Source organism: Pinus tabuliformis, chromosome 8, assembly GCF_031772625.1.
Source record: "Pinus tabuliformis cultivar Carrire ecotype Pingquan chromosome 8, CPIR1, whole genome shotgun sequence".
Lineage (NCBI taxonomy): Eukaryota > Viridiplantae > Streptophyta > Pinopsida > Pinales > Pinaceae > Pinus > Pinus tabuliformis.
In genome coordinates this window covers 644,625,876-644,637,081 of record NC_142294.1, presented here as the reverse complement: position 1 = coordinate 644,637,081, position 11,206 = coordinate 644,625,876, and the positions used below count along the sequence as shown (strand labels likewise).

At 36.3% G+C, this 11,206-nt stretch overlaps 1 protein-coding gene across 1 annotated transcript; it reads right to left on the bottom strand.

Annotated features, from left to right (window-relative positions):
- Positions 1-952: 952 nt before the first annotated feature.
- LOC149237182 (uncharacterized) lies at positions 953-6,519 on the bottom strand. Its single transcript, XM_089369187.1, has 2 exons — positions 5,229-6,519; positions 953-5,052 (listed from the first exon to the last, which is right to left on the bottom strand). The coding sequence occupies exons 1-2, from the start codon at positions 6,517-6,519 to the stop codon at positions 953-955; spliced, it is 5,391 nt and encodes a 1,796-aa protein (XP_089225313.1).
- Positions 6,520-11,206: the final 4,687 nt, after the last annotated feature.

Genomic DNA, 11,206 nt, shown 5'->3' with positions numbered 1-11,206 from the left:
CATCTTTCTTCTGCATGAATACATCTGTTGTGCAGCGCACTGTATTGCTCGTGAAGGGAGTGGACCCTGTGCAGGAAGAGCTCCATTTCTACTCTGTACTTAGTGTGGAGGATCTTGACTTGTTCCTCCAGCCTGCTTTCCAGAATGCGGATTTTATCTTCAAGTTGATTCTCCATACTGCGAACCAAATCTTCCAGCGCTCCTTGCTGGGCTCGGAGCTCATTGAACTCCTTGTTCAAATCTCGGCAGTGGAAGCAGTCCTCCGGGCGCTCCATGTTTTCTTTTGTCTGAATGTTTGCTGCTTTCTCTGTCTTGGTCTGTTGGCTGTGTCGATTCCTTTGTTTGCTGATATGGCTTCTGCTGAGACTCTTTACAACAGTGGGATCCCTTACAAGACCGCACAGAGGATACCTGAAACTGTCACTTATACCCTTTATGATCTGAGAACTCCCAACGTTGCTCCCACTGTGTAACTGGGTGAGAGCAGAACTTCTGAAGCGCTCACTGGTCTTGCTAGTATTCCTATTGCTTGGATGATCTCCGCAATCTATTTTGCTCTCGATTTCACAATGGGATTTTCCGGAATTGAATTGGATCGAATGTGATGGAGGGGTACTTATAGAGTTTCTCCGGATATACTGGCGGGAGAGGCTTCTCCTCATCCCGATACTTAAGATATTCCTCTGTCTAAACTGACGGTAGATAGGACTACTTTTCCCAACGCGATTTTGCTTTCTGCTACATATATCTTGGTTCGGATTGCCATCTCTGTAGCAAGGACGATTTTCTGCACTGTAAATCTTAACTCCTGCGACTTGAGTTGGGCTCCCTTGCTGCTTACTCATGCCTGTGCTGTCATACTTATCTTTTCTGACCTGAGATCCTTTGGATTGACTGCTGCGGTGAATTCTGTATGATATAAGACCACACGTTTCAAATGGATAATCGTAACTCATGGAAGCGATTGAGTGGAGACATGATCATTGCAACGTAGCTGCCCTTTTGGTTGGTGACATGCTTGATTGGCATGATAGTCCGCCTTTTTATTGAGACCCCTTAGAATGTGAAAATAGCTGGCTTCCTCTATCAATTTTTGTAGATTTTGATTTCTTGTATTGATTTGTTGCAGAAGAGTGTTAGGAGTATTTTTTTTTTGCTCCATAAGACAGACGATAATTGTTGAGTCGCCGAAAATATTGACTTTCTTGATGCCCAGATTGATGACCTGGGTTAGACCTTGATAAAGGGCCAGCCCTTCAGCCCGATTGTTAGTCAAGTCTCCCAGTCCCCATTCAAAATACAAGATTGTTGTGCCATTTGCGTTGCAAATAACACCTCCAGCGCCGGCTTGACCCGGATTAGATTTTGAAGCTCCGTCAAAAAATAGACAATATTTGTTGCAATTACTCAACCAGAGGGCGAATTCCTCCTCCTTGAGTCTCAGTTTCCATGCTGTGGCTGTCTCTTTTGTTTTTAACTTATTCTTTTCTGATTCATAGCTGCTGATTACGTTGCCATAGTTGATCAGGTCCCTTTCTTCAACACTGAGGCTGCTTAGGTTGATTTTGCTGTAAGATCGAATAGTCACAGTCTCAACAGCTAAGCTGATAGCTTTGTGGCATATTTTCCTTGTGTTGTGGTTTTTGTCTTGGAATACTTTCTTATTTCTTGCTATCCAGATGCTCCATAGCATTGTTAAGGGTAAAATATTCCAGATTCTTTGAGATAAATTGATTTTCTTGCTCCTCCATGGACAATGCTTCTTCCAATTTTTGATTGCCTCTACTATACTTGGGTTGGGGTTCCACTCTGTTCTTCCTACAGCAGCTAGATCTTTCCAACAGTTTGCAATCACTTGACAGTTGATAAACAGATGCTGTATTGTCTCTTCTGCTTGAAGACATATTGGGCATCTGGAGGGCCCTATGATGCCTCTTTTTTTGAGGTTTTCAGAAGTTAAAATTTTTCCTTTCAGCAGGAGCCAGCAAAAGAATTTGACTTTAGGGGGGGCCTCTGCTTTCCAAACAAGCTTCCAATGGTTCCATATGTCCTGTGGAAAGGTGTTGGTGCAGAGGTGTTGATATCCTGCTTTGGTCGTGTACTCCGTGCCTGATGGGTCCCATCGAAAGCTGTCTCTGGCTCCCTTCTGTATCGGGGCTTTGCTGTGTAACTGATCTTTGAGAGCAATGAAATTTGGTTGCAGATCCCTTGGGTAGTTCGGCAGTTCCCAGCCAATCCATTCTTGGAAGGAGTCTCCCCACTTGGAGATTTGGGCTAGGTTCCAAATTCCTTTGCTATGTAACCAGTTTAAAGCTGGAAGAACATCTTCTTTGGATTCTATTGGATTTTGGCCAAGGATTCTATCTTTAGATATGCTTATGCTGCTTCCCTCTCCTGGAACTTTGGAAACATGTTGGATCATGATAGGGATAATTTTCTTACATAGCTTCCAGATGTTGGAGCTGTCTCTGTTGGGTATATTTACCTCTAGGAGCTTGTGCCTAGAAGCGCTGAGATACTTGGCTTCTAATACTGATTTCCACCAAGCAGGACTCCCCGTGATTAATCTCCAAACTATTTTAGCCCCGAGGGCTAGATTTAAAAGATAAGGAGACCTTATTCCGAGGCCTCCTTTTTCTTGGGGCTGTATGACACTTTTCCAACCGACCAAATGGAATTTTTTTTTCTCTGATTTCCCTCCTTGCCAGAGAAAAAAGCGGAGGGCCTTTTCCAATTTGTGGTGAAAATTCATTGGTGCTTGAAGCAAAGTAAAACGATAGATAGGGAGAGAGATCAAACCTGATTTGAGAAGAACGAGACGGCCTGCTGGGTTCAACCACATGGTTCCCCATTGCTGGATTTTCCTTTTGATTTTGTCAAGAATTGTGTTCCAAGTTTCTATCTTCAGAGGGCCTTTGCTCACTGGCATACCAAGATAGGTGAAGTGGTTCCAATCAGCCTTGTAGGAAACCTCTAAGATATTTGCAATACTTTGAATGTTGTGAGCCGAAGTATTCCATCCATATATGCAGCTTTTGTCTTGGCTTATTTTCCCGCCTGAGCATTCCATAAACTGATCCAAGATCCTTTTGAAGCGCCTAGCAATAATAGTCGAAGCACCTCCCATTAGAAGGGTGTCATCAGCAAATTGAGAGTGGTTGATGTTTTTTGTTCCCTGCGCGAATTTGATCCCTGTTATTAATCCTGCCCTTCTATTGTAGTCCAGTGCTTTGCTTAGAGATTCAGCCATTAGAATGAAGAGGTAGGGGGAGAGGGGGCAGCCTTGCCTTAGGCCTCGGGAGGATTGAAAGGCTGTGCAGGGTCGTCCATTCACAAGAGGCGAGATCCAGGGGTTGGAGATACAGGCTTTGATCAAGCAAATGAAAGTGTCATTGAATCCTAGCTTGCTTAGGACAGCAAATAGAAAGGTATGATTGACTCTATCGAAAGCGTTTGCTAGATCAAGCTTAAGAATAAAACATTTTTCCTTGCGACTGAGGCTTGAGTGAATAGCTTCTTGAACCAGAAGGATGGAGTCGGAAATATGTCTGTTGGATAAGAACCCACCCTGATTTTCAGAGATCAATGAAGGGAGGAGAGGTTTAAGTCTTGAGGATAGGATTTTAGTTATTATTTTATAGGCCGAGTTGCATAGGGATATTGGACGAAATCTGGAAAAGGAGGTTGGCCGATTCTCTTTAGGAATGAGGGCTAAATAGGTTGAATTTGTATATCCTCCTATTTTGCCTTTTCTTAGAACCCAGCGAATCATTTTGAGGATATCCTTTTTAATCAAAGACCAAAATTCTCTATAGAAACTGATTGGAAATCCGTCTGGACCTGGGGCTTTGTCCGGATGGAGGCTCCATATCGCCTTTTTGATTTCCTCCTCATCTACTTCTTTTGTGAGGTTGTTGTTCATTTCTGGAGTAACTTCTCTGCTCATGTGCTGGAGAAAGTTTGCATAGTCCACCTCATTGTGGTCCTTGGTTAAAAGAAATTTGAAGTGGGCTGTAGCTGCTTCCTTGATAGCGCCTTGAGAATCGTGTATGTTCCCTTCTCCATCTCGGATTGTGTTCACTGTGTTGCTTGTTTTTCTTATTGTGGCTTGTTTGTGAAAATAAGAGGTGTTTTTATCACCTTCGCGTAACCAAGTTTGTCGAGATTTTAATCTCCATTTGCACTCTTCGTCTCTAGCAGTTTGAGTTAACGCTGCATACAATCTGATTTCATTCTGCCTGGCTTGTTTTGTGAGTCCTTCCACTTCTATATTTTGCTGTATTTTTTCAAGCTGCTGTTTGATTTCTTTTTTTGCTGCCTCGGGTTCCTTGTAGTTGTTTTTTGCCCATGCCTTTAGCGCTTGTCTTGTATGCTTGATTTTTGATTCCCAGATGAAAATAGGGGAGCCTTCCACGTGTTGCAACCATGTTTGCTTAATTATGTCTCTAGCTGTTAGGTTTTGATTCCAAAGGGAGGAATATCTGAAAGGAATGGCGCCAAGATGGCTTTGACTTTGAAGAGTAAGAGTGATGGGGAAATGATCTGAAGCGGAGGAGTTGAGGATTTCAGATTGTCCGATAGAGAAAGAAGAAAGGAAGGCAATATTGACTAGAAAGCGGTCAAGTCGCTCCATTATATTACCTACTCCCAATCTCCTATTACTCCATGTATACTTGCGGTTCTTGGGCTTTATATCCACAAGGTCTTTATCTTGCATAATGCGTTCCAGCCAGCTTCTACATTGGTCGGCTGTAAAGTTCCCTCCTCTTTTTTCATTTGAGTGTAAGATCAGATTTAGGTCCCCTGCTAGGATGAGATTGTTATCATTATCTCCATCTAACTCTTCTTCTAAGGTGGTCCAGCAGATCTCTTTTTCCCTAAAATGATTGGGAGAATAGATATTGTAGATTTTTACTTCTTTGCCATTGTCCTTGCATTCCAGCTTAGTGCTTACCCAATGCTGTTGTTTTTTGGTCTCATTACAGCTCCATTTATTTGCATTCCACATTGTTAAAATACCCCCAGAGGCTCCCCTAGCTTCGCTGGTACAGCCTGCATACTACTTTTGCTGATCCATGAGTTTGCTGATTTCGATCTGACTTAGTTTTGTTTCTTGTACAAGTAGAATATCTGGCTTTTCACTGCAGATTAACTCCATGAGGGCAGCTTTTTTGGAGGGGTGCCCTAGACCCCTGCTGTTCCAGGACAGCACTTTCATCATTATTTACCTGTATTGTGCGGAGGTGCTCGCCTCTCTTTGCCTTTGAGGTTGTTTTCCTTATCCGAAATCCCTAGTATGAAGGTTTCGATTGGCGTCTGTGATCCCATTGCAATATCCTTTTGTGCACTTTCCTCTCTGTGCTGTTTTGCCGATTTCCGTCCTGGTCCATGTTTTTTCTGAGGCTCATTGGAAACAACTAGATCCTTTGAAAGGCTTCTTGTGATTCTAGATGGGTTATTATCTGGTGAAGGCTGAGAGATATGGGGGGGTGAAGCAGATTGATGCTCAGGGTCTTGAGAAGGATCTTCCTCTGAGAGGGATGCAAAGGGGTTTGAAGATGGGGGGATGGGTGGATCAGATGGCCGTGGAGGGGAGGGTGGAGAGGGAGAAGTAACTTGCTGAGAGGAGAGGGGTGGTGGCCCTGAGCTGGACGGATGCATAGAGGAGGAGGGATTTTTCGATGAGGGCTCAGCTGTATCTTGCTGAGGGTTTGATTTTTTTTTTTTCCGGACTATTTCCCATGCTTCCTCGGGAGCTTCTTTACTGCTATTATCCTCTATTCTAATTTTGGTGCACCTGTTAGCAAAATGACCATATTCATGGCATACCTTACATTTGAAGGGGAGCTGCTCGTAATCCACTTGCTGAATGTGCGTCCAATGGTCGACTTTGAGTTTGACTGCCTCTGGTAAGCCTTTACCTAGGTCCACTTCTACGCATATCCTCGCACAAGCATACATATTCTCCTTTGGCTCCGATCTGTCCACATATTTCCCCACAGCATTCCCAATAGCATGAACAGATTCATCTCCCCAGCAGTGAAGTGGGAGATGTGGCAGACGAACCCAAACCGGGACCGCATTAGGGACATCCATTTCTGGGTCAAAGTCTGGAGTCCATCGGTTGAGATAAAGTCCTCTGGTGTCCATGAAGTAAGGTCCGTTTCTGAATATGAGGTTGCGATCTTCCACTGATTCAAAGAGGAAGGTGTAGAATCCCCTTCCACAAAATCTTATAGCGATTTTCCCTTGGACCATCGCATTCCAGTTCCTTTCCACCCATTTTTGAACCGTGCGAGGGGAAGGCCATAATCCTGTGAATTGTCCAACTAATCCACGGTCTGCTAGAGCTACAGCAGCTCTTCTTGGTAGCGCTGAGGGCAGAGGGATCTCCGGTATTTCATCCAGTTTCTTAATAAACTTTGAAGCTGTGGGACGGATTCGTTCCTTATTGGTCTCTGGAACGAGCGAGGCAAATGCTTTCTCCATTTCAGAATGCTCCTGAGAAGGCTGAGTCATGATTCCGATTAGAAGAAAAGAGGACAGCGGGAAGCAAGGAGGTCAAAAAGGCAGGAGCCTTAAGAACCGAGGGCGAGGGCGCAACTGCCACAGAGCAGCTGCAGGAGGGCAGGAGGCCCGAGAAGAGAGAGCCCGAGCTCAGGAGAGCAGGAGGCTCCGGCCACGAGACCAGAACAGGGCTGCGGCCCAGCAGCGGAGCTGCCAGGCGCGGCAAGCACAGGCGGTTAAGGGCAAACCAGAAGGGGCCGCTGTCCGTCTTCCTCAGAGCGCATTCATAAATTATATTTTTTTAATATATATAATTTGAATCTATTAAAAAATGTTTAGAATTTTTTATAATATTTTAAATAGAGTTATTGCAAGTATTTATAATATTTAAGATATATTTATGGTAAGAATGGTAAGATAATAATTGAAATAGTTAATGTTATGGATAGTTTTATATTTAAGATAGAATGTACCTATTATGTTTCTATATTTATAATGTAATTATTATTTTGTTGCTGGTAATACAATGTATTAGATAATTTACTTGATTCCAATTCGGTAGGTCAAACATATTTCACATATTTTGATTTAATAAAGTTTAGTTATATAATTGTTTTTTAGTATTTATTTATGTTATTATCTGCTAAGAATTTGAACATCTTATTACAAAATACATTGTAAATTGTGATTTTGCAATCATTACTTTTTATTAATACAATGTAATCTTATCATATCAATACTTTTTATAAACTAATAATTATATTAAAAAAATTAATAATAAATAAATAAAATAAAATAATTGAATATTGTAATTCAATTTTTAATAAAATAAAATATATGTATTTTTATCATCTAAATAACAAATCAGCATTGTTATTATTTGTTTCAAATATAAATTAAAATTTTAAAAATTAAATCTATGTATTTTATAAGCTAATAATTATATTAAAAGATTTTTTTATTAAATATTTTAGTTCAAATTATATATATATAGATATATAATTCTTGACTTGGACAGACAATCTTGAGTTGGACTACTAATGTAGTTTAAATGTAAATGCAAGTATAACATATTTTTTTTTTTAAAGCTATGTTTCCATAGTCATTGAAATCAGGGCCTTGCTCTTTAATTGCACAGATCAGGACTTTACCAATCAGTAAAATTCAAATTGATGAAATTCTAAACCTTAATGCCAATTTGAATTCAACATGTTTCCTTTAATTTAGTTATATTTAAACTAAGGGGCAAGAGTATAATAAAGAAAAATGAGTAGCAATGAAGTAAATACTTAATTGGGTATTTAAAATCTAAGCTATATGTAATAAAAAGAGAAAATTATATTTATGTAATTGGTAGTTAAACTAATAACAAGTTTTTGTTTGTTTATAATATATATTTTTTTTACAATACAATTGCTACTTAATGTAATCCCCTTTATAAGCTTGTGTCATTAATGTCTGTCATTAGCAACTTTAATAAGTATCACATCGAGAGCAGTGTTATTGAACGCTTTAAAGTTGATAAGTATCAACTAATAACTTTCAATTAACTTAGTAATAAGTGATTGAGAACTCTATTGATAATTACTTACATAATAAAAAGAGTTTAGTTTGTAAAAGTGATATTTTTTAATATGTTAGAGATTAAAACCCTATGGAACCCTATGAATTAATAATAACATAAGTACATTCATTACATCTAAAAATCTCATTATCCATCTTTGTTTAAAGAACATGTCATTCCCAAGTAGACAAGTAAGTAGACTTAAAACTAGTAACCGAAGTCATAATTTTGTAGCCATACAAGTAGGAAGTAGCCATATACTACATGGAATTGACTTGGTATCATTGTTTTCACTCCCCTATTAAGGTCTTTCCCTCAAAACTAGTGATAAATTATGACATTTCAATGAGATCCTTTACCACTTTGTCATGGTATTGATCTCCTTGATTCCTTCACATGGCAACTAATGTCATCATCATAATCTTTGTTAGGAAGGTTTTTGTTAGACAACATTTTCTATAAATCTTATTTGTTCTTAATCAAGTTTAAGGACTCTATTTTCTTTTTCATCTTCTTGATAAGGACAATCATCAAATGTATATATGATGGAAGAGTTTTCAAGAAAAGAAAGAGATACTTGAAAGAGACACTAGGATATGTTTCAAACCTATTTTAAGCCTATTCACAAACATATTTATCATAGCGATGATAAGGTTCAATCTCTACCACTACATTTTCTTCAACTTTTACACAATTTGGTTTTCTCTTTCATGACAAGTGAAATTGTTCATGTCATAGTTGTCACATTATGTGAACAAAATCTATTTAGGAATTGTCAAGAAGGCATTTCTTTTGCTTCCCTTTCACCATAATGCCTATTAATTAAGAGCTCATATTTTTCTTTCCCAATAGACTTTTGTTTTGAAATAATTTCTACTATTTAATCTTCACATAATCTAAATTTTTACTACAATTATAAATGAAATATATATTATACTATTTTAGAGTTAAAAAAAACACATTTTTAAATGAAAAATATAATATTTTTTTCCTATAATATAAATTAAAAAATAATATAATAATAACCATTATATATATATATATATATATATATATATATATATATATATATATATTAATATTTTTGTGACTTCCTTTCCATTTAAGTAACATTTTAATTAAAATTACATTTTTAAAAAATAACTTTAGTGTTCATTTTAAATATATTAATAAAAAAAATTACAAAATTCTTTTTAATACCATTATCTTGTTTTTTCATTTCTTCCCTCATCTTTTCCTTTCCAAAAGATAATTAAAAAAAAAAATTGTTTGAAGCTTCGATACTAATATAAATTTCCATAAATTTTCATACTTCATATGAAATGACTCCCATGAAAATAACAAGGTTTGAAGGAACGTACACACCCAATGTTAAATGCGCTCGAATTTTTTAAAATATAGAGAAAGACATCTCAATATAATTGTTATGAGATTTGATTAATTTAATAATAATATGAATATGATATGAATCTTAATTAAAATGGGTCTATTCACTCGGTAGTAACGCAATAATGCTTTTAACTCACTCGGTAGTGAAAATAACAAGGTTTAAAGGAACTGACACACCCAACGTTGAAATTCTCTTTTAGTTTTTGAAATATAGAGAAAGAAATCTCAATGTAATTGTTATGAGGTTTGATTGTTTTAATAATAAAATGAAAATTCATAATAATCTTTAATATCAATCTTCATTAAAACGTTTGTATTCACTCCGTAGTGAGGCAATAATATTTTTAACTAACAATTTTCAATTAATTTAGTAATTGTGATCAATAACTAAATAATTTAGATTTATAAATTAAACCACTTATATTTAAAATATATAGTATATAAATATATAATATTTTTAAAAATATAATTTATACAATTTAATATTATTAAAATTAAGTAAAATTATATAAGATTAAAATTATTATTTATAATAATATAATGGAAATTTTGTTTAAATATTAAAAATTATAATATTTTATTAATTTAGCAAGAGAAAAATAAGATATTGGAACTTTGGTATTGAATATGTTATAATTTTTTATTAACTATCAAAGTAAGGCTTTATTAACAATTTATAGAATTAGATGTAACAAATTTTCAAATAATATAACTTAAACATATTAAACTATTTAAGAGGTTAGTTTGTCTAAAAATATGGACAATGAAGTTCTACAAAATAATTCATAAAACAATACAAGTATAACTAGAATGAAATATTGTGTAAATTACTAGTTAAATATTTATGAAATGCTTTGGTAAAATTATAAAAAAACTGAGAAGATCCTCTAATACATTATGTTTTGCTTTATATGCTACATTATATTGGTAGAAGTTATATTATATATTTAGAAGTTACCTTTCTAAGGGTGTCTATTAAGCTACCAAAGGTGGTCCAACTTTTTAATAGTTAGTATTTGCATATCACTTGGCATGCAACTTGTTATTGTCGATGCACATTTGCAATGTTCTTCATGATGGATTGAATTCTTAGAATGTGCAAAGTATATAGGTGTCTAAGGTGGGTCTCCTTACAACTAAGGTGGCCATTACTAGATTGTTGAGGTGACACAGACACTTTTTTATTGACACCAATAACCATGCGAGAACCATAATTTTCCAATAATGGCCTAAATTTATGACATTGGATATGCATTGGAATATTGGAGGGACATACGCAATGTGGACATTCTCTAATATTATTTTTGAGATTTAAAAAACCCAAAAAACATTTTAAAAGGTCCAAATAATTTTTTGACCCAAAACTACAAAATTTGAAGTGTATTAATCCTTGTACAAAACTAGAACACTTGGGTAGTTATATATATTACTTGTCCACCCTTAGAGAGTATTGAAACTCATTGAACCAAAATTTTCACTAGAAGGTGTAGATTGTTGTTGTCACTAAGAAATACTAACATGCTTGAGCATAATTTCTATGCATTGAAATGTTTCACTTTATGGATTTTATACCATCGTGCTTGAACCCATACATTGACATTTAATGAATGTCATCAATGAATCTCATGTGCTCTTGAAGGAATTGTTCGTCAAAGATGATACATGCATTTTTTAATTATGTAGCATAACAAATAACACAATATATCATAAGGTCATATAAATACTATAACCAATATTTGAAAGTGA

Excerpts from the sequence above, each read along its gene's own strand:
- LOC149237182 (XM_089369187.1), bottom strand. The coding sequence starts at position 6,519 with ATGACTCAGCCTTCTCAGGAGCATTCTGAAATGGAGAAAGCATTTGCC. Across the intron at positions 5,053-5,228 it reads AGCACCTCCGCACAATACAG|GCTGTACCAGCGAAGCTAGG; the intron begins GTAAATAATGAT and ends AGTAGTATGCAG.